This window comes from Hetaerina americana, unplaced genomic scaffold (assembly GCF_022747635.1).
Source record: "Hetaerina americana unplaced genomic scaffold, ioHetAmer1.1.p SCAF_4, whole genome shotgun sequence".
In the NCBI taxonomy this organism is placed as follows: domain Eukaryota; kingdom Metazoa; phylum Arthropoda; class Insecta; order Odonata; family Calopterygidae; genus Hetaerina; species Hetaerina americana.
Genome location: NW_027286985.1, coordinates 97,546,963 through 97,571,823, shown reverse-complemented (window position 1 = coordinate 97,571,823; position 24,861 = coordinate 97,546,963). Strand labels below are relative to the sequence as shown.

General features: G+C 37.8%; 1 protein-coding gene across 1 annotated transcript in view; it reads left to right on the top strand.

The window, feature by feature from the left end:
- Positions 1-308: 308 nt before the first annotated feature.
- The window catches only part of Clk (circadian locomoter output cycles kaput protein Clock), a 55,542-nt gene continuing 30,989 nt past the window's right edge, over positions 309-24,861 (top strand). The window contains exons 1-6 of the mRNA XM_071590741.1: positions 309-570; positions 826-870; positions 969-1,117; positions 1,320-1,411; positions 6,855-7,191; positions 12,944-13,039. Of these exons, the coding sequence (XP_071446842.1) occupies positions 533-570; positions 826-870; positions 969-1,117; positions 1,320-1,411; positions 6,855-7,191; positions 12,944-13,039 (757 nt within the window). The 5' untranslated portion in view covers positions 309-532. The remainder of the gene's footprint in view (positions 571-825; positions 871-968; positions 1,118-1,319; positions 1,412-6,854; positions 7,192-12,943; positions 13,040-24,861) is intronic.

Here is a 24,861-nt window from a genome sequence, read left to right as displayed (position 1 = left end):
TATAGTCATATACATCTATAAAAGATCCCGAAAAAGTAATATTCCTCCTAAATTCAGAATTCCATGACATATAAATGTACAATGTATTAGCAATTTACGTTTCCTGAATGGGTGCATTATTTCAAACCTATTTGTTAATAGAGAAATTCTAATACTCCGGAATATGGTTTCTCGTGAGTCGGGCTATAAGATAATTGTATTAGTGCAACATGACATTCCTCCAGTCAATAACATCAATAATTATACCCATACGCAATGAAAGGTGCCGCAGACTTCCGGCTTTACGGTGGCGCTTGTATCCACTTGCGTCTTATGTTTCTTCTTTCTTTCAATATGTGCCAGCAGAAAGTATTCATCAAATTTTTTGGCCGATGAGATTGGGAAAAGTTAAGAAATACGTCATGAAAGAAGCTTGATATGACTCGTGTGTATACTACGATCATCTTAGAGGGTTTAGGAACTCTTCGCTGGAAATGTTGATTTTGAGACATTTCGTAGGGCCTGTTCTGCTGTAAAGATATAATGCAAAGACATGTCATCAGGATACCTTAAACGTAGTTTAACGCGAAGGTATGTTGCTTAAAATTTTCTAAAGATTAGTTTATATTTTCTAAGACAACTTCAAGTGAATTACCCTATATGTAATCATTCTTTCGTTCTACTGCCTTACACATTGTGTCATTTTCAATTTCTTTATTTACACCCAATGTCATGTACGACTGACAATAGGTAGTCTTACTACTATAGATCTTAAGCAATTAAAGTTTAGCGCTTTATTAAGAATGCCATATTATCACTGAGTTTTGTAACCTTTTTATTTTGCAGTGACATCATGGACGATGATATTGACGACAAAGATGACACAAAGCGGTGTGTATTTGCAACTTAGTTTAGTTTTTAACGGTACATTTTTAAAGCCAAATGTATGGCCATTAAATTAATTGTTTTTTGATTGTCCTTGGTTTTAGAAAATCAAGAAATTTGAGTGAAAAGAAAAGAAGGGACCAGTTTAATATGCTAATAAATGAGTTAAGTTCCATGGTATCCACGACTAGTAGGAAGATGGATAAGTCCACAGTGTTGAAGTCGACCATTTCTTTCTTAAAAAACCATAATGGTAAGTTACATTCTGCTTTATAGCCCTTAGTGGGACGGTTTTTGTCCAGTGGCAGAAAAATAATTAAAAGTAAAATACCTCTGACAAGTTGCACAGATTTGAAATATTTTAGTTACTATGTACCAATTTTAACTCTGGGATAGCAAAGAGATATGTCAAGCGAAGAGAAAAGCTTTTCATTAATGAATTGTTTTTTATTTAGAAATAGCCGTTCGGTCCAGAGCACATGAAATTCAAGAAGATTGGAAACCGTCCTTTCTCTCAAATGAAGAATTCACTCATCTTATATTAGAGGTAGGTTTATATGTTAGACCCCTAAAAACTTAAGTGGTATTGACTGGTCATTTTGTGAAGGTAAGGAATGTCATATATTGCAGTGGGTTAACTGTCAACATTTTAACTTTTTGCTGTGCATATGAATTTTGTAACATTTGCTAATTATAAATATAATAATTTATAAGTAGATCCGATATAAAGGTTCCATCTGTGTCAAAATAGTTAAGGATTGACCAAGGCTCGAATGTTCTTTCTTAATGGCTTTAATGTTAAGCATTTCTGTTTGCCTTTTCCCTTTTTGAAGTAACCTGCCTTAAGTTTCCAATGAAACTGCATGTTTTTTATGCCCCTTCACAGAATAATGAAGGTACCCAAGCCTTTGGATAAAGGGAGTGAGTGTTGTGTGCACAATTTAAATACAATAAGAGGTAACTTAATCTTTTGCGATTTTTCTATTGATTAACTAAAATTGACTGTGCCCCAATGTAGTAAATTTGGTTGTTGATGTTTAATTTGAATTTTTATTACTTATTCATTGTGTATTTTTGACTTTTTTGTGTTCATATTGAAAATCCTTAATGGAAACCCTAATTTACAGTATTACTTTCATGTCAAACACATTCAATATTCCAAATGTACAAAAATAATCCATGCATTGCTTAAGAATGTGAAGGGGCTGGGGCAAGTTTAGAGGAGGGGGACTACTGATTATGTGGTAAGTATCAGAGATGAAATTTCAATAAACAAGAATACAGAATTCAGTTTATTTATAGTGTCTAAATGAGAAGGATATTCCATAAATCTCCTTCAAATAAAACCCTGATAATCATCCACTATTTCTACATCGGGTGAAAGTTTCTTTGACTGTCTTCTTTTCATTGAAATAAATTGGTGAAATTGTGTTGTTTATGAAACACATTGTTTCATCTGGCTATTACTGCTGTAAGGCCAATTATTATTGGAATGGGTTTATTAACAAAAAACAAAGAGAAAGACAAAAACATTTTTTAAAGTGTGTGTGTATGTATATATATATATATATATTTTAATAATATATATTTATATAATTAAATATATATATATATATATATATATATATATATATATATATATATATATATATATATATATATATATATATATATACATATATATATAATATATATATAGTATATGTATATAATATATATTTTTTAATAATATATATTTATATAATTAAAAAAATATATACATATATACATATATATATATATATATATATATATATATATATTTTTTTTAATAATCTACTGGTCAAGGAAGGTTTAGGCTGGATGAAACTACCAAATAAATATCTTCTGACTCCTAAAAAAAAAAGACCTATTGTTTTCTTCTCAGTCCATTTCACCTCTTCCATTCTTCTCCACACCCACATTTCAAAAGCCTCCAATCTACGCCTATCCTCCTGCTTCAGTGACCACGATTCTGTGCCGTACAGCTCCATATCAAAGTTTGTACGAGTCTTTTCTTAATATCCTTGCTCAACTGTCCCTGTCATCAACTCCCTCCTCCTTGTGAAAGCCTCTTTGCCTAGCGCAATTCTTCTCCTTACGTCCCTACTACTTTGACCGTGTTGGTCCAAAACACTACCGAGATATGTAAACTGTTCTACCTGCTCTAGTTTTTGCCCTCCTATTTTAATGTTTAGCTTATCCTTTTCCTTTTAGAAAATCGCATAACCTTTGTTTTATTAATATTGATTCTCATCCCGTATATGTTGCACTGAAGTTCCAATTCACTCAGCAATGCTTGCAACCCCTTGGCTGTTTGACACACTAGAGCTTGGTCATCAACTGATTTTACGATTTCCCATTCCGACTTTTATTCCTACCAGTTCTTCCCATGCCTCTTTAATCATTTCATCCACCTATACGTTAAACAACAACGGTGATAATGGGCAACCTTGCCTTACACCTATTCCTAACACTGCCCTTTGGACTCTCCATCCCTCATTTGCACCGGAGCAATCTGGAGGGGCACAATAGTCCGTCATGCCCGTCCATACCTAGCAGGTCCTATATCAAAGCTTCTACTGAAACTGCCACTTGAATATGAAAGAAAGTTTATTAGGCCCTAAGTCATGACATTATACCAATGGGAAAATGAAACAGCAGGATTGAGATGAGCGGCTAGCGCACTGGCTTCCCACACAGAGGGCCTAGGTTCGACTCCTGGAGCTGGCAGAATTTTTCAAAGTGGTTTCCTTATTCCTATTTAAGGTGCCTTTGGGAGAGGGCTTTAATTAAGTATGCCGTTGAATGGAATGTTAAGCCGTGGTCTGCTTGGTGCCTTTTTTTTAAGAGTAGGCAAATGCTTATGCCAGGTTTCTCTCCATTCCCATCCATCCCTAATGGTGCAAATAGTGAGGTCCAAATCCCTCAGCTGTCAGTCACCTGCCATAAAGCTACTACTACTGTGAAATGGCCATTGATTTCTAGTGCTTGTGATAGAAAAAGTTCTGGCGGAAAGTTAAAAGTGAGACAATGATAATGCATTTTTTAAAATGTGAAATTAGCAATGCGCTGAATAGAAGTGGAAGTGACATTGTTTAGGAGGAGGGAGACAACTCTAGTGAAAATAACTGTGGAAATGATTCAGCAGCTGTGGTGATGAATTCCTGGGATTCTACAATGAATTTAATGATTTTTTTGGGGGGACTGGGATGGTGCATTGCCTAACATACTACATTCCCATCCAAAGGGCCTTGATTCTAAGCCCGGGTGCAGTGGATATTTTTCAGTGTTATACTGATCCCTACTTGAGGTACTTTGTGAATGGCACTTTGAGTGAGTACGCCATCCGTCGAATGGGACTTTAAACTGTGGAACCCATGGCACCTTTTGTTACGAGTAGGCTAATGCCAATGGCGGGTTTCTCTCCACCCTTCACCCTTTCCTTAATGACACAAATGACCTCAGCTGTTAGTCGCCTTCTACTAAAACTACTAATACTAAATACTTTTCACTAGAAAGCAGTATAGGGATATTTGTTTTTGCTGATGCTTCAAAATTTTGTGATGAGACTCAGCATAATCATTACATAAATTTCTGGCATGCATAGCCTTTGCCTTATTAGGGATTCTTTGTACGTATGGTATGATGCAACAGTTACCCATCACCTCCTTATCACATTTAGCCTGCTCTTAAGTTTACACTTCTTGAAGGCCTATGGAGTTTCTGAAAGGTAAACAAGCAGGGGTTTAATTTTTGAATTGTCGCTTGCGTTGGCACAAAATAGCAGCGCAGGATGGCCTTTCATTGGCTTGTGACCAGGCAATGCATTCTTCTTTGTTGTTGTATGTACATACATAGGTGTGCTTCAGCATCTTATTCCTGTAGAGACTTACCTCGTCACAATGCAAAATCTGTTGTGGCAGGTAACCCTCAAAATCTAAGTACATATTCCAAGTAAATGCGTGAGGTACTGCTGCAGTAACTTTAAATGGAGTCATTCGCTAAATGTACATTACAATGCAACAATTTCAGAGTGCACTGTCATTCATCTAGACCGGGATTCAAACCTGTATCCCTCTATGTCTGGAGAGTGCTTTAGCCAGTCAAGCCATCGAGACATCCTTTCCGCCTTTGAGTTAGAGCTTGCTGCTTCCCCATTTCTCAAAACTCCATGGATTCCAGTCCTTCTCTAAAACTTCTCAAACAATGCGTGGGTCCCATTAAATATTTATTCATGCAGTAATGATTTTGGCATCTTCTTATCTAGGTTGGCGACGACGCTTTCGCCTTCTCAAAAATGATATTCTGGTTAGTAGTATTGCATTGCAATTGCTTTTTGTTTAAGCATATGAGACGCAATCTATCAACATCATTTAGAGTTTGTAACTGTTGCGTAGATATCCTTGTCACTCTCTTTGAAGCATCTATCTCCTTAATGTTGTCTTTGTTCTTGAAGAAAATGCAAATTTTTACGGTGGACTGATTGTTAATGTGTGCTTGATCAGTCACACTCACCCCTTGTTCCCAATTTTCAATGATTTTACTTTTATTTTCCACGGTTATTTTTATTCACTTATGGCTGTCTTCTTCCAGATTCTTCTTTGGGGACATCTTCAAAACTATTCACAAAATATTATTAAACCTTGCAAAAAATATCACAAATAATGTGTCTAGGTTGGCTCTTTGGTGGTCTTCCTGAAGAGATGCTCTGTTGTTCTACTCCAGCCAGTGGCTGTTAAGCCACTCTACTGGCATTGGAAATATAGTTCTTCTCAATTGTTGTGCCAACCTCACACCTGCCAACAAAGTTTATATCGTCCCCAAATGTTCGAAGCACGGCACTATTTGTAATTAGAGAGTCTTGATCTGATTGGTTGAATCAATCTTCTTGGGATTCATTAGACACTGAAGAGTAGAAACGCAAACGCTCATTTTGAAGAGAGTATTCATAGTACTTCGTAGTACTCATATTGGGAGTGATATTTGCAATCAACCAGTCAACTTCCAGCTTAGATCTCCCTTCTTTATCCCATAAGATTGTATATTATACCCTAAAACTGACTGGATGCTGATACCATGGGAATAGAAGGTTTTTCCAGCTGGTCTTGATTAAGCCAGGGCCATTAGTACAATGGTGACATTAGGTCAAATTTAGTTGTCATAGAAAATGAACTGTTTATGGTGGTGAGGTGACCTCTACATTGCCAATACCATAGCTTTAATAGGTTTGGAAGGGGTGGGATGAAGAAGGGAGAAGAAAGGGGAATGAAAAATGGATGGACCTTACTGTGCTGTTTTACCATGCCCTGCATCCTACATTGATCAATATACCACACCCCCTTCAAACATTCTTCCCTGTGTATATTGCTCCCAATCCCAAAGCTTTCCTTGCACTTTTTGAGTCCCTTTAACAAATGCTACAGCATCTCCATTATAGCATCCCTCTCACCCTCCAATGCTCCACTTAAACTAAAGACACTAGAGCAAGCATACATATGACTCCTAGATACCTTTGATTTCCCTGGAATTAATATCAGGCATTAAGTACCTCACCCTCCACAATTTTTCTTTCTCTCCTCCTCTCTCAAACCTTTCTATCTCTACCTCACCCCTCACTAACTGTCTCCCCCTCCCCTTAAATCCACAACTCTCCTCTCGTTTCATCCTTCTCCTCAGTTTCTTCTGCGGAGTGAAGAAAGTGGTTGTGCCTCCAACAATTTTGGATTATGTGAAAGTATCCTTTTTTATGTTTATTCATTTACAATGACTCGCAAGTGCACTATGTGTGTATGCACATTTTTATGGATTTACGGAAAAGGGATACAGGTACACAAAAGCTGAGCACACTCCATTTCGTTTGTTCTATATTTTTATGTATGTGTGTGTGTGTGTATTTATGTGGGTGTCTGTGTATATATGTAGTCACTATGTTTTTTCCCATGTCTGCTAATAACTTTGTCTTGTTTCAGGCCTTGGATGGCTTTATAGTTGTATTTTCAGGAAACTCAGGAAGGATTCTGTACGTATCAGAAGGTGTGACATCACTGTTGGGACACCTACCATCGGATCTACTCCAGCAGCATAGCTCTCTTTTAGACTTAGTGTCAGATCATGACCGACCAAACCTCCGTCGTCTCCTCCAGAACTCCCACTTTGCTGCTCCTTTTCCTAATCTAGCGCAGAGGGAAGAGGGTGATGTCAGCCATTACTGCCAATTTCTTCGTCCACCTGCTTTAAAATTGTCCTCATATGAGGGCAATGAAGAAGGAAACCAGAATGAATCCTTCTCAAGTGCTGAGGATAAAGGTGAATATGGCATAACTGCCTTTTTCTGATCTCTTTTGTTAAATTTTAAAAGCCACAATGTTATGCATGCATAATTTCATTGGGAAAAATATTTTTAGTGAAAACCTCGATGTAATGACTACTTGTTAGTTACCCTTCTTGAGTTTCGATAATTATGGTGAGTGGCTGTATGAAGGCAGAAAATAGATCTGAGGTAAACTGTGTTGTCATCATAGGGATGATTCATTCGAATCCTCTCGATTGTGTTCCTTAATTTTGGTTACTCCTATAATGCAGAATTATAGAAGCCTATGCAGAATTCTGATTATTGAATATCAAAAATTGAGTAATGTTTAAACTACTTGGTATAATGGATCTTCTAAAAGCAGTTGACATTTTGCCTCTTTTGAAATTTTGAAAAGTTGAAATTTTTTCCTCTTATGTCGATTAGAATTGGGAAAATGAATGTATATATATTTTTTTCAAGAAATGAGAAGTCAAAATTTTACGTAATTGGATAATTTTTGAGTCTGTATGCATTAATCTTTCTCTTGATGGCATTAATATTAATTTACCAATGTATAGACTCAGCATTTCACTTTTTGACTTTACACACAGAATTAATGCATTTACTGTTGTGTATTTAAATGCATGCATTTCAGTTGGGGCAAGCCATTTGTCACATATTTCAGAAATGTATTGTATGCGAATTTGCCGCATGGCATATAATATGATCTGTGTGGTTAGATAGGTTCTTTCTTTTATATTCAGATAGTATATTAGTCTTCATTCCTTAGAATGAAAAAGTTATTGTGGCTTTGTTGAAGCTAAAATTTCTTTTGACAAAATTGGAAATCACAAACATTCAGAAACAAAATCAAATTTTAATATATAAATTTGCTTTGTTTTGTTTAAGAAAATACTGTTTTTTTTTGCAAATGGAACATTTTGGAGCATATCTGTAAGCTCGGTAGGATTTGCATTCCCTGCATGGATAGGAAGTCTTTCCTCTCCTTCACTCTCTGAACAAATGACATTTCTTCTGCTCCCCAAAATCTTTCCAGGAGGTGGATGACTCTTTTCAGTGATGCACCTATTACCTGTAAGCTTAGCTAATTATTTTCCTCTAGTGCTCGGTTGTTGTGCCTCTTCCTCATACACCACATGGCCATTGCAAGTGTCTGTCTCCATATGAAGTTGTACTATAGTAGTTTCCCTTTCCATAGCTTGAATGTGTTAAACAAATGCATTGAAAACATACAGGAATGCAACAATTTCAGTGAGTAAAAATAATCTGCCTTGACCAGGATTCGAACCCGGATCACTTGTCTTAAGTCACAACATCTTGTTCCTCTAAAGCCCCCAAAATCAAGAGGAAGCCTTGGTAGCTTAATTGGCCAAAGCACTCGGCCAGACAAAGAGGGATCTGGATTCGAATCCCAGTCGAGGCGAATGATTTTTAGACTCTGAAATTGTTGCATTGTAATGCACATTTAGTGGATGACTCCATTAAAAATTACCGTCATGGTATATCCTGCAATTTCTTGGAATTTGTCAAAGGGTAAAACATTTCTAGTGTTTAAAGCTGGCTTTTACCTTGTGAACTATGATGCATTGCGCATGACTACGAATGCCTTTGGCATTTCATTTACAGTATTTTGTCACAACATCTTGTTCCTTTAAAGACTCCAAAATCTTGGAGTGTAAGAGAGTGCCTCTGTAAATAAACTGGCTAAAGCACTCAGGCAAACATTGAGGGATCCAGATTCCAGTCCGGGCAAGATGAATGGTTGCGTGGATGATTTAGTGGATGACTACTGTCATGCATCTCCCACAATTTCCTGGAACCAACAGGAATATCAAATGAAAACATAATTTCTGCCATAGTTTCGCACTGAACTGGTCGAAAGTACCACACAATATTCTCAAATGGATCAACTCCAAATTTATTAATACTGTTATTTATTGCGGGTGCTGGTTCAATTTTTAATCTTTCACTTCTATCCGTAAAAGTTATCATTTCTAATTGTTGCCTTGTGCTGTTCATATAAAGGTCAAATTGCCTTTCCATGTTATAGCTAGAAGGTTATTATTGTGACAAAACATTTGCACCCCACATTGAAATTTGGTAGTTGCCCAAATTGCTTAGCATCGTCTATTTTCTATTCTTTTGTGTCCTGTCATTTTGTCCAGTTTTCTCTTCCTCTGTTGCTAGAGGGAAGGGCTGGTGCAATACCAGTTGGTGAACAATGTATGGCCATTTCCAGCTAAGGTAGCCAGAAGATATTTACAGCAGTCATTGTGACATTTTCTTGGTCACCGTAAATATCAAAATTCTAAATTTTTCCTGTATATGATTTAGGTAGTATGTAAATTTTTGTTCAACATTTAATTGCCTTTTTAGGAATCAACTGCCTGAATGGAAACTTTGTTTTCCACTGCCTTGATATTCACACATTCTCTGTTCAGTTGTTATGCTTTTTCCTGGTTGGTAAGGATTTTCAAAATGTGAACGTGCTCCATTAGTCAGAGGTTGATTTTTATGGATTTGGGCTGGTTCTCCATTATAAAAAATAAGCTGCTTTCATTCATATAATAGTTCCCATAATAGCTAAAAATCTGTAATGACTGAAAACATTTGGATAAGTTACAGGAGGCTTCAGGATATTTTACTAATGATAATATTTTCTGTGATTCTCATGTAGTGAACAATTGCAAATTGTCTGTCTGCTAGTGTCACTGCTTTCCATGCTATGATTCTGCTTTTGGGGATATTTGATTCAAGCTCTCAGTTTTTTTATATTTTTGCCTCCCATGCAAATTGATTTAATCTTTCATGTTTTGGATAACATCACCATCTATAAAATAAGTGAAAAAATCCAGTGATGATATATTTTAACAAAGTTCCTCAATACATGAAATACTTCAAGAGCCAGTGAATGATTATATATCAGGGACTCAATCTCCTGAGGTCCAGCCAAAAGCCTGATGCTGATAAAGCACATAATGATTTCTTGAAAAATATCATGTGGAAATCGCTCGTGGATGCTATGTTGGAGAGTTTACTCCACTCCTCCCCATCTCCTTCCCTCCTGTGTAATAGCACTCACATTTTAAACAATATTTTTGCACTACATAGTTTATTAATTAAAAGTTAGTGGAATTGTAATGATAATAATAATACTAATACTATTTTTGGCTCAAGACATTACATATTTTGCATTGTCAAGACACAGAAATCTGTTTTCAATTTAATATCAAAAAGTCATTAATCACAGATTTTTGTTAGTAAACCTTTTATAGAATTTTTCAATGGGGAAATCCCTCGTATGTAAAGGTAAAAAGTTATAGCATTCACTGGAAAACCTTTCAAAACCATTGTTTTAGTGAATTTTCAATACTCTAACTTAATGTTATTTTTATTCATATTGTCATGATTATGTACCGTAGAGTAATTTGAATGGGATTATATACTTTTTTCTGTATATCCGAGGGATTGGAATACATACAGGAAGTATATGGATGGAAGAGGCATAATCAAGAGGCTATTGAGAAGAGGTCTGGTGTGAATTATTTTGGAGGCACCACACAAGGTTCTGACAGATTTCTTCTGTAGTCTAAATATCCTAATGTTGTATACAGATGTAGCCCACAATAGAGTATCTTGGCTAATATGACTGTGGGCGTGAGTGAAATAGATGCTTTTGAAAAACTGCTCATCAAGACTGGATCTTAGTGCCCTGATCAGAAAGAATCTTTTATAAATTTTGCTCGCTAGTTTGTCAGAATGGTTCTTAAATTTCAGTTTCAAATCAATATGAAAGCCTTACTGAATCTTTGTAACCCACTCTCCTGCTACTAAGAGAGAAACCGATTCTATGTGTCTTACCAAGATATAATGACAGATTGTTTGCACAGCACTAATCTTTGAATATGTTAGATTTATTCGAATGGCTGACATAGGCTGACAAACTTGATGAAACCATAGTTAATTTGCATGCCGTGATAAACACTATCATTATCTGATCATATTTCCTGCATCCACTTGTCCTTCTTTCTTCAAATTTCTGTCCACAGCCATCTTATATCCCATTCTGCCGTGACAAGAACTTCATTGTTTTTTTTTCTATCAATTTCATATTTCCACCTTCTCCACATCCCAAAGGCCTTGAAACTACACACATCCTCCTGCCTCAACAGCCAAGTTTCCAAGCCTTACACTTCTCTGCTTTGCAGCAAAGTACTCTGTAGTATTTTCCTTCCATCTGTACTTAAGGTCCCTCTCATCAACTTCCTCCTCTTTAAGTCACACATCCCTTCTCTTTGTGAAAAATTCTTTACCTAACACTATTCTTCTTTGAACATCTTTACTAGGTTCCCTATCTACATCTAAAATACCTCCTAGATGGATGAACTTTTGTATCTGCTGCATGTAAATACCTCCTATTTCAAATTTTGACCATGCTACTTCTTGTGAGCCTCTTTACCTTCTTTTTTTTATCAGTGATTCTTATCCCATACCTATCATACTCATTTGTCATCAGTCAGTATCAAGGGTAGGTGACTGTAATTAAATCTGAACCCTCCATTACGTTTGTCATCAAAGTCTGTATTGAAAGAAATTTTTTTAAATTAATTAATGTTTTTTAGGATTGTACGTCCCAGTTAATAATCAGATGCTTTTTGCTGTTAACATAACTGTAATGATAGGGATGGGATGCAGTGAAGTTGCCTGTTAACTAAGATAAAGGTGTTGATGAAGGTACAAAAACTGGAATTTTTCTTTGTATTCAAATGTCACCCATTTTAAATGACAAAATCAAAAGCAGGAAGAAATAGAAGAGGTTGATTTATTTAGGAATAAATAGCAAATGTACTTTTCTTTGTGAATGTGTCCTGGACAGTGACAGCAGCAGAACATGTAGATAAGAGATGGGAAGAACGGGAAATGTGGTAGGTACTGTGTGGCACCAGGATGTTATGAAGATTAAATTGGGCTTGGTGGTGAAGGGGAGATAAGGAATGAATGTTCTGGAAATAAAGGAATGAATGATGACCTCAGGAGTGGACGACCATGATGGGTCATGCCAAAGGGGTTGTTTGTGTCATAAATAAACAGGAATGACCTCAGGGGAAGACACAAAGGATATGAGATTATATTCTTGGAGCAATTAGAAAAGCAAAGATGTAACAAAAAGAGATATGAGAATATGAAGAATGTGGCTTGTTGGAGGAAGAACTCATTGGTGAGGTGCATCAATGTTAGGTTCTAGGAGTGACATATATTGATGTTGATGCCATTAGTTCCCTTCTTCCTTTTGTGATGGATTTTTTCAGTTGAGATCAACAGAATTATAGCACTTCTAAGTTTTTTCACACATTGTTGAGGTTCAACCATGTTCAGAGATGGCCAACAATTTTTCAGAATGGAAATCTATTTAATAGCTTTTCGCATCAATTTCTCTCTCTCTCTCCTTAAGTGTAGACTTCATCCCTACCATCAAAAGTTGATGATGGATTCATGCCCAAGAGAGAGGGGTGCACATGTGCCTCATGGGTTTACAAGTTCAGTCATTTTACCGGGAGATGATTGCATATTCTGAGGATGTGATTTTAATAGTTTCCAGAAACCATGCGTGTTTCTTTTTGCACAAATCTCCCCTGATTTTGTAATGTTAATTATTCATTTGAATACTTTTACCTGGTGTTAAATAGGAAATGCAATTCCATTTTTGTTTTTTGCATGAAACTTTTATTGTAATTTTTTTTTCAGAAAATCAGGTATCCTTCACTTGCCATATTCAGCGCGGTGACAGTGACATTAGTGGTGAAGTGACATACGAGCTTGTTCGCCTTGTAGGATATTTCAGTGAGTATAGGAATCATTTAGAGTGATTCAATCATATATTAGGTCAAGGTTCACTTTTTGTCAATAATATTCTTTTCACTTTCATTCTTTATGCTGTTACGTACATGAAAGTTGAAAGAACGTGAGATTTCCTCTTGGGTCAAAGTACACTTAAGAATACTTGTTGAATCCTTATTCTTGGTACTTGTTAAATTACTAATGTAGTGTCTATAGATTTGTGTAGTCCACAGATAAATAATTTAATCCTTCATTTTGAAATGTTTATTCAAAGAACAGTGGATAAATTAGTTCACATCATCCTCTTCTGAAATTTTTTCATCATTCTCTTAAGTGTAATTTTTTAAATGCTGTGCTTTTCTTGGTCTATTTTGGTTTAATGAGTATTTGTGGTACTAAGAGAATGGGGGAGTATCATCAAACTGGGTAATTTTAAATAATACAAAAAATTTTTAATATGTAAAGTGTTAGTCACCATTTTATTTCATTCCAGTAGCTGTTGTCACTATCAATAGTTATTCTCATAATTCCTAGTTTTAATTCAGTTATCAGAAATGCACCAATTGTGAAAAATATCATGTGCTTCAGTGTATGTGTGTGTGTGTGTATGCATGTGTGTGTGCTTTTGTGCAGTCATCTCTTTTGGAATAAAACAGTTTTGAAGACACATATATCCACTAATTTCTGTTTGCAAGAACATTCTACTAGACAAATTTGGGTAGATCAACATATCAGTATTTACAAAAACATGCTTTATCCTCTTGACCAAAAGTTTTTTTTCCTGGCCCTTAACCCAATTGGAATTCTTCTTTAAGAGGGATAGGAGAGAGACCCTAAGCTCCCTTAAAAATTTACTATAGCAGTTACATACACCTTAGAAGCTTCTTTAAGTTGCTTTCAAATTCTTAGGTGCTTAAAATGTTGAATAGTGGAAACCTGAGGTTTGGGTTACATTCAATTAGGAGTGAGAAATGCCTAAGCAAAGCCACTTCTTCTCTACAAAAACTTGATTTACAAAATAATTACTCATTTTAGTTCCTTCTACGGTTGAAACAACCACCATAGGCTAGCAAATATTCCTCAAAAGTGCAGAGGAAGTCACCACAGTACATCACCATTGAAAAAATAAGTGGAGAATTAATTTATGATAGTTTGGGATGCAAGGCCAGGAGAAATCAATCAGAGAAGAGCTCCACTGATCTTTAGTCTGAAAGGAACATGAGAAAACAAGTTACTGACAGTATTTGAATTAATAGTGGCATGCTACTGAACATTTGGGTGTGATAGAAATAGTCAGTCCAATGATGTGAAGTCCGTAGTTGAAAAGAACATGACATGTACAAATTTGCACATTATTCCATCAATCTGAGGTAGTTTGTTTTGATTGGGTAAAGTCAGCAAGTTCAATTTTTGAACATCCAAGCAAAGTCTGAACAATCTGAGCAATCCTTCTTTTTGACCCCTGCCTAAGAGTTAAGAGTGCAAGCAGGCTCTTGATCTTTACATGTAGCTCCCATGTCCAACATTATTTTATTTTCAACTTCGATAGCTTCCTAATAAGTGAAAAGGATGGGGACTGTAGCTTAAAATGTGCACAATCAGTTATTTGCATTTGGTGGATGTGGTGTTGAACAAGCTCGGGTGCTCCAAGAAAACACTCCCAAATTCTAGTTTTAATTTACGTGGTTTATCTGCTTTACTGCTGGACAATCCTTTGCATAGCCTCATTGATTCATGCCCCTCATTCACAAAATCCTCCATGAAAATACATAGTGGTGGATTCCTTGTACAATGACAATGTTGAAAATCATGTGCATTATTTTGGTGGAATTTGTCTTAATTTTGTAAAAAATTGTTGTTGATTCAAACATTGTATGCATATTATTACTATGAAGTATGTCTAAGTGAAGAACAAAGAGATTTCCAAATATTATTGTAATCCACCTTCTTTTAGCTCTTTCATTGGACGTATCGATACAACATCAACAACGGTTGCCTTTAATAAATGTTCCCGTCTCCTGATGCAGGATGCTCGTTGTGGAAATAAACTCTGGTGCCATCCAAATAGAAAATAGAAAATACTCAAGAGAGGGAATGTTAGGATTGTGCAAGTTTTCAATCACAAAACAAAGTTACTCATTGGCATTACGTTTAACATAATAGAGAATGTATCTTACAAATATTTTTAAATAAGTTTCATTTATATTACTTCCACTAATAACTTATTGGTTTATGTATAACTCATCTCTATCTTCCCATTGAATAAATTTTCTCTCACTTAGCATAAATTTGAATGGTGTCATGACCTAAGAATGCTTTGTTCTCGGTGAGGCATGGCTGTACATGAACTGAATTCAACTTCAAATTATAATTTTCATTTCAAAAGTGGTTCTGAGTATATGCCATAAGAGCATTTTCATTACCAATGGAAAAACTGTCAGTTTGTGTATTCATATGTTTTGATATTAGCGGCTATGCTGGATTTGCTGAGCTAATTTAACCATGCAGCGGTTTTAATCAGTTTTTATTAATAGATGGCTTTAATTAATACTTAAGACCTTTTTTCATGGTTGTGGGCACTGGGTCATCTATGGGTGCATGATTCTACAGATGATTATGACAAATCCGATTGGATTTATTCAGGCATAATGAATACAGAATTCGAAAAAGCAATGCACTGATGTATTTTAAAAGATGACTCCTACAGAAATAATTTGTGACCATTCAATTTCACTGAAACAATTTACGGAAAAAATGATGCACTTTTGCAGAAATAATCTGAGGCTATCAAATTTTCCAGAAGCTGTTTACAATGTATGACACATTTTTGCTCCGCAGTTGGAATACATCATACGAGGGTGGTCCTAGAATTACCCGACCCAACAAAGAAAACACAAACATTTTGGAAAGAAGTGTATTTATTTTTCATCATAATCTACTTTCAGCTCTATACTCTTTTCCAAGTGATGTTCAATAATTTCAATACCTTTTTTATAATAAGAAGTCTTCCCCCTCAGAATAGCCATTAACTGCCGACATCACTTCTTCACGGTTGGAAAATATTTGACCACCGAGCCATTTTTTCAAGTTTGCGAAAAGAAAATAATCGGAGGGGGCTAAATCTGGTGAATAGGGTGCATGTGGTAGCAACTCAAACTGTAATTTATGAATTTTGGCTTTTGCAACAATTGATTTGTGAGCGGGTGCATTGTCTTGATAAAACAATACTTTCTTCTTAGCCAAATGTGGCCGCTTTTGCTTGATTTCTTCGCTCAAACATTGCAATAAGTTGTTATAATACTCGCTGTTGATAGTTTTTCCTTTTTCAAGATTGTAAATGAAGATTATCCCACGTGACCCTAAAAAACTGACGCCATGACCTTGCCTGCAGATGAAATGATCTTTGCCTTCTTTGGAGTCGATTCTCCCTTTTGAATCCTTTGTTTTGATTGTTCTTTGTCTCGGGTGTGAAGTAATGGACTCATGTTTCATCCATGGTTATGGAACGGCGTAAAAATTCTGCTTTGTGGCTGTGAAACTTCGCTAAACACTCAATTGAAGCATCTTCATGACACTGGTTTTGCTCAAGTGTGAGGTAACATGGCGGCCATCTTGCATACAGCTTTCTTATGTCCAAATTTTCAGTAAATATGGGATGCACTGCACTTTTTGAAATGCCTAATATGTCTGCTAGCTGGTGCACTTTCAGTTGACTGTCATCCAGTATCACTTTGTGGATTTTCTTCACCATTTCTGAGGTGGTCACCTCATTTGGTTGACTAATGCGATGTTCACCTTGACAGCTCATATGGCCTCATTTAAACTCTGCTACCCAATATTTTATCATTGTAAAGGAAGAAGCAGACTCACCCAGAGTAGAATCCAGTTCAACTTTTATATTGGTTGGGACCTTTCAAAAAAAGTATTGTATAACATAAGGATGACCAGTTTTCTACATTTTCACAAATTTACTGAAAACGTTCACTATTGATGGCTGCCAAACAAATACTAAAAAACTTAGCGGCTTCAAACTTGAAACATGCTTTATAGATTGCGTACTTTCTAATACGATGATATTTTTCAAACACCTACTGCCATCTCTAGGTCAGGCCGGGTACTTATGGGACCACCCTTGTAATATAAGTTTGTAAAAGATAAAATAGCTTGAGAAAGAAAACGACAGTTCAATTAATGGGCCTCATTGGAGTGAATAAATTGAAATCTAAATTCTGAGTGAAACATGTAATGCCATCTGTGTGCGAAAAAAGAATTTTTGCTAAATATATCAATTTTTTTTCATCTCCAACATTTGCAGAAAAGTATATCCATATTAGACCTAGCTTAATGTTCCTGCCCTTACTCAGTACTTTCTTGATGTGATGTTTCCCTTGAAAAAACATAAATTTATTTATTTATTAGTAATATTAATTACAAATGGAACTTCGTGTCACCATTAGAAAGTCATTGTGCCCAAGCTGTCTGTTGCATTCCACTGCAGCATCACATTGTTAACTCAAATGTGGCATATTGCTGTATTCATAAAAGGATCAGGTTAATGAAATGTTGTCTAGAGAGGCAATATTTTTCCAATAATGTCGCTGGTGTTATATCCTCTTATGTCTTTTAAATACCCCTCATAAGGCCCATTCCTGTTTACATTGGAATTTCACTCTATGCATTACTCCTAACAAGAAATTTCTACAGTGTGTGGCTTTATATCTTGGAACAATGTCATGAATTTATCTCTACATAATGCGAGTGCATCACAGGCAGTATTGTAAATGTTCCCCATTATGCTACATTTCCAAAAAGAGTAACAGGGACCCAACCAGTATTTTTCAGTAAAGGGCAGGGTTTAGACTTTCAAGGAATGGTTATCAGTGGGTCCAATACAAATTTAAATGATGAAAAAATATAAAAATAAAGACACCTTTATCTTTGGAAAGGTATTCTTTGCATCTACATTCATGATGTATTTGCAGTTGAAAAGAAACAAAATCCCCCTTGGGTTGTACCAACCCGATGCTGCATTTTCTGCTGTCACGGAAGGGATGAGTGTGGATGTTCCTTGCATTGATTCTTTAAGCCAAAAAAGTGGATGTGCACTTGCCCTTCTGATTTATCAGAGCTTTTGCAGTGCTGAAAGGTATGTCCACATATGCCCATTCATATGCTGTGCTTTCTAGTCCGATAAGGAAATGTTATTTCCTAGTTAACCTTTATTAAGTGCATGTTTGTGCATTTGTTGTTTTTCAATTATGCGCAATTAAAATGCAATCCTAGCCTCTATAGGTGAATAATGTTTTGTGGATTTGAGTCTTACCACAAGCATGTCTTTCTTTATATCAACTAGGAGGTGATTGACCTTGGGAACACCTTATGACAGTCTAATGAGGGATTCCACAAATGAAGAGCTCTGTTTGATACTTAAGTGTCAGGCTTTCTTTTGGACCCTGATTCTTTCCCATGTGACTTGAGTGTATTCCTTGAGTATGTGGGTGCACACTTGACTCATGAGGGTCACTGAGGTCACAAACTCAAAAGTGGGAGAGAATCTGCATTACTGTAGTATGCATTTTCTTTTTAAATTGTAATTTAGTGCAGTCCACGGGCCCCTGCCTCAGGAGAAAAATTCTCATAAACCCTGAGAGTGTGTATGAGTGTCTGAACCTGTGCTGTCTATTAGTTTATTTTTTCTTTATTATTATTTTCCTTGTCCTCTTTTATATTTTTTTGAACCCATTTCCATTAACTTGTGTGATAACCGAAAGGCATGGTGTATTAGGACTTCAAGGGAGGCAACAGAGCCATCCCTAAGGTATATGATTGCTTAATGCTTCACTCTTACAATTTAATCATATCCACAGGGATAAATAGAGAGAGTAGGCCATGAATGTTAAATGCAACTTGGCATTAAAAGTATCCATCTCCACTCGAAAATCAACTCCAACTTTAGAGAATGTTGTGAGGTCAAATTTAGCTCTCATGTTTTATCAAACTTCACAGATGGCTTGCTATTTCATGGAGTTACCTCCTAATATTCATGCAAAACTCTTTGGAGCTACTGTTTAATTTCTAAGGAAATATTTGCATTTTCATGATTGATTTTTCTGTCAAGGTGTCAATCTCCTTGTTTAGGAGAAAACACTTGACCAAATTCACTTGGCATCTTACAAGATTCAGTGAATATAGTTGTGCAAAATATTAATTCAAATGAGGGCAATGCATCAGAGGGTGGCGTTTTTAGTCTCCTATGCCAGAGTTGTGATTTTTTACAATACTATGCAGCTCATCCTCCACCGGTGAGCCATATTTTTACACACATTCCAAAAGAAGGAAAGGTAGCCAAATGTAAAGACTGTAGTACAGTAAGTTTGATTTTGCTCATCGTTCTCAGGGTCATCAGTCAGAGGATGGAGGGCAGGGCAAATGATTTCTCAAGGGAGGATCAATTTGGTTTCAGGAAGGGTAGAGGTTTAGCAGTAATGGAGAGGAAGATAGAAATCAGTCAGGACGTATTTGTTTGTTTCATATATTTGGAGGTGTTTGATAGAGTAAATTGGGTAGAATTAATTAATGCAATGCAGAAAATTTGAGTAGAGTGGAGGAATAGACACTTATCCATAACCTGCACATGTCTCAGACTGCTCAGATGCAAGTGGTGTATGGAGAGTCTGGATGGGCAGTGTTAGGAAGAGGAGTAAGGCAGGGTTGTCCATTATCACCCTTGCTGTTCAATGTGGGGGAAATCATTAAGGAGGCATGGGAAGAACTGTAGATAGGAATGGTAGTCAGTGGGGAATCCATAAGTCAATCAGGTTTGCAGATGATCATGCTATAGTTTAGACTACCAATAATAATAATAATTACATCCACCTCAAAGAGTGCTAAAATATCCTTATTTCCTCTAACCATCTCTTGCTTTGTATTTTCTAATGTCCCTATTGTCAACTGTGGCGGTTCATTTGTTGATGTAGCAGTTCATTTGTTTGTGCGATTCAGGGGTGTGCCGCGAGGTGTCACCCTAGGCACGACCCACAAGGAAGCATTTTGACCCACGAGGGACCAGTCACTTCTCGACCCCAGCCGAGCGTTCATCCCTCTTGTGCACGTTGCGCCCGTGGCATATATCTTACCATGTTGACCGTGGTCTTTTATCCACAGCACTCAGAATAAATCTGTTTTTCATTCAAACGCTTTATATGTGCTTTATTAGTATTTCCTAGCACCGCCTGCGCTAAAATAATTTCCGGCACTCCCACAAATTGGTGACCCCGACATGATCGCTAAGGTGACTCAAGTGTTGCGTGCGAAAAGTTTTTATATTTATTGCGTGGAAACGGAAATTTTCAGTGCTCGCCGTTTATCTAAATTTCGAAGTGCTAGCTAATCAAGCATCCTCACTGGAATATGGCCGAAAATACACACGCCGTCAACCACGTGGCCATGCGGGTGCCGCCATTTTATCCGGAGAAGCCACAGCTCTGGTTCGCCCAACTCGAGGGAAATTTTTGCCTCGCGGGCATAACCGAGAACACTGACAAGTTTTGGGTGGTTGTGGCGAATCTCGACACCCGTTAAGCACAATAGGTCGAGGACATAATCGTCAACCCTCCCTTAACGGACAAGTACAAGCGGTTGCGAGAAGAATTGGTACGGCGGGTTTCGCCGAGGAGCAAAGGATCAAGCAACTCCTCGGGAATGAGGACATGGGTGACCACAGAACGTCGCAGTTTCTGCGACATCTTCGCTCTTTGGCTGGCGGAGCCGTTCCGGACGACCTTTTACGGACAATTTGGTTGAGCCGCCTGCCGCGTCCTGTCCACACCATTTTAGTCACCCAGGCGTCTACGAGCTTGACAGATCTCGCCGCCCTGGCAGACAAGGTAGCGGAGGTGACTCATTCGCCGTACGCTGCCGCAGTGGCCCCCAACCCAGTTATTAGTGCACTGATGGAGAAGATAGAAAACCTCTCTCAACAAGTGGCAGCGCTTGCCAACGAGCGCGGCCGACACTCGCATCCCCGTTCCCGCAGCCGCGGCCGAACCCCACCCCGTCACCAGTCCTCCATTAATTCCCAGCGAGACCAAGGCATCTGCTGGTACCACCGCCGTTGGGGGAGTAACGCCACTAAGTGTACCCTTCCCTGTTCATACGATGCGGGAAACGAAGTGGGCAGTGCCTGAGGGCGGCAGGTTACTGCTCAAACCTATCCAACCGTCTTTTTGTCGTTGACGCCGCGTCCGGCGTCAAATTCCTTGTAGATACTGGTGCCGATATCTGTCTCTACCCAGTCACGCGGCTCCGTGAGCGTCGAGGGAAGTCGGATCTTCAGCTTTTCGCTGCCAATGACACTCCCATCGCCACATACGGATGTCACTCTCTCCCTTTCCCTTGGCCTCCGGCGAGAATTTTTGTGGAAGTTTGTTGTCGCCGATGTGCCGCAGCCAATAATAGGGGCCGATTTTCTCCGCCAGTTCGGTCTCCTTGTGGACATTGCACGTAAACGTTTGGTGGACAATGTGACGACGCTATCGGTTAAGGGCACCGTTGCCTCTCCCAGCAAAAGTCAAGGGAAAGTTGTCAGTGGTGCTTCCCCATATTCCCGCCTTATTGCAGAATTCCCGGAGATAACAAATCCATCGGAAGCTCCCCGGCAAGTCAAGCACTCCACGGTTCATTTTATAGAGACCATCCCTGGCCCTCCGGTTTCATCTAGGCCCCGCCGTCTTGCACCAGACAAGCTTGCCATTGCCAAGAAGGAATTTGAGCTGATGCTTCAGACAGGTACTGCGCGGAGGTCCTCTAGCTCTTGGTCGTCTGCCTTACACCTGGTGCCGAAGAAGAGCGCCAACTGGTGCCCGTGTGGCGACTACCGCTCACTGAATTCCAGAACCATGCCCGATCGTTACCCGGTACCGCATATCGAGGATTTTGCGCAGGGGTTATGTGGCTGTACCATATTTTCAAAAATTGATTTAGTTCGGGCGTTCCACCAAATACCTGTCAACCCTGCAGATATTCCCAAAACTGCCATAATGACGCCTTTCGGCCTTTTTGAGTTTCCATTTATGACATTTGGCCTTCGAAACGCTGCGCAGACCTTTCAGAGGTTTATAGATGAGGTGTTAAAGGGATTGCCTTACGCGTATGCATATATAGATGATATCCTTGTTGCATCACGTAATCCTATGGAGCATGAGCAGCATCTGCGGACAATTTGGCCGCTTGAGGGATCACGGCGTGGTTATTAATCCCTCAAAGTGTGTTTTCGGTGTGAATGAGGTACAGTTTCTAGGATGTGAAGTGCCAGTTACAATTTCTTTCTCTTTGCAAGAGTATGCTCCGCATCTGCCAAGGGGGGTGATGTGGCGGTTCATTTGTTGATGTAGCAGTTCATTTGTTTGTGCGATTCAGGGGTGTGCCGCGAGGTGTCACCCTAGGCACGACCCACGAGGAGGCATTTTGACCCACGAGGGACCAGTCACTTCTCAACCCCAGCCGAGCGTTCATCCCTCTTGTGCACGTTGCGCCCGTGGCATATATCTTACCGTGTTGACCTTGGTCTTTTATCCACAGCACTCAGAATAAATCTGCTGTTCATTCAAACGCTTTATATGTGCTTTATTAGTATTTCCTAGTACCGCCTGCGCTAAAATAATTTCCAAAACTCCCACATCAACATTCCCTTCAAAAGTCCCTTTTCTAACTGGTTCTATCCTCTTGTCTTTTCGTTAATGCTGCTGGCATTGGTCCCACTTTGTATGGATGCCATGTCATGAGAACCGCATAGACTTTGCTGTCTCCACTCCTGTGCATGAAACACAGCCCAGTAGGCTGAGCTTTTTAAGCACTAGGACTCATTCTAATTAAATCTGCCCATTACTTAGTTAAGGGATAGTAAGTAATTTAGGTGATCTCTGGGTGCCTTCCTCAAGTGCTTGCTGAAATGGCTACCCCACTGAAGCCAGACTCCCACTCGCAGCCACCGTACTGAGGAGCAGATTCTTCAAGAACAATAATGTGGTTGTGTTATTTTTACCTTGGGCAACAGTAGGTTGAGGAATTTAGTACCATTTTGTGCAATATTTAATGAATGCATACACTATCACAGATATATGCTCATGAATTTCAGAGTATAATTAACTAAAAACATCATCTGTTCACTTAAGGAAATAAATATAACTTGTAGGGTTGATACACTTATTAATTGTCTTCTACTTTGTGAATTAATCTTCCTAAATGTAGGATAAACATTCATGTCTAAAAATGGGTTGTAATAAACTTTCAGATTCCTACTTCAGCTTGAGAAGAAAATTTTGATGATTGGCATAAAAATACATCTACCCTGAATCTTTTCAAATTTACCCTTTTAAATAGTTAATCTTTTACATGTAAATGCTAAAATGTATCAATTTGTTGTAAATAGTCACCATGTTCCAGTGCATTGTTACCCATTCCCAATCATTTGTTAACTACAAGGACAGTAAACTTTTGCCTGTCCAGATGAACGTTTAATCTGGACAGAGTCTGGATTTACAGGGGAACCTCGCTTAACAAGCCCCTTGCACAGTGAGTAATTGGCATAAAGATCAAAAATATTAGTCCCGAAAAGGACTCCCTTAGCAAGCAGCTTTTCGAATGACAAGTGACGTGAAGAAAAGGGAATTCTCAGATCCATTGTGGGCTTGCTACTGCAGTTTGACCTTAGCATTCAATTCGCTAGTATCTTACCATTACCAGTGATCACACATTTTTCCAAACTTGTGTTTATTACTGGTTTTTTGTGCAAGGTTTAATAATATTTGATGCATTGTTTTAAAATTGACCCCGACTGAAAATTTTTGAGAAAAAAGTCATAAGAGAATTTTAAAAAAAATTGTTAAAATGAAAAGTAAAATCAATGAGTTAACTTACATTGGGCTTTATTATTGGGCTGCATTATCACCAACCCTGCACCTCCTCTGCACTTGTTGCTGCTACATTTATGGAGTTGTGATTTCACCTCGTTCCTCATATTCCTCTATTCTCTAGATGTGTCCCCCTCAAACTACGAGCTGTTCTATAAAATGAAGAAATGGTGGCCATGAAGGATATTCTATTTAAAAGAAGAGTAGATTGTGGAAAGAAATGCCTATTTTGAAGAGCTGAAGCAATTGAATTATTTGTCAAATAATAAAAAACTGGAGGAGAGTTGAACCAAATGAATGGATAAGCCTAAAACAAGATGATGTCGAAAAATTAAAATGGTTGACCACAAAAAATGCATGAGCATGAGACCTATTCAATGGAAAAATCAAATTTTTCATTCTCATAATTTATTGTGAAAGAATTGAATTTGAAGTTTTCTGGTCAGCTGAATGTGTAGTGTACATGCAGTACAAGTTCTATTGATTTTACTTGAGTATTACATCAGCAAAAGTCATTTCAGTTTGAAAAATGTGCTTTGCACCTGCACCTGTGTGTTCCTGATAATGAAAAATGCTTTCCGCGCTGGTATTTCTTCACATTGTTCAATCTCAAATGTGCAAGATATTTAGCAGCAACATTTACAATTTTCAGCTTGTATCGTTTTGGTGTATCATCTGGCCTTTTGGTTTTAAATGTGGCCCTTTGTAATTGATATGACATAGGAGAATTTTCGTTTCACCCCTTCAGTATGACCCATTCAGAGGTCTCTGTGCAGGTGCAAAATGCTGATACACCATCTCCTGAATATTGGAAAATGATATGACCATTACTTTCCCAGCTGAGGCTATTACTTCTGATGGTGCTCTTTAAGTTATTCTCTCGCACAATGGTTGCAGTGGTAGTGTTACTCTTTA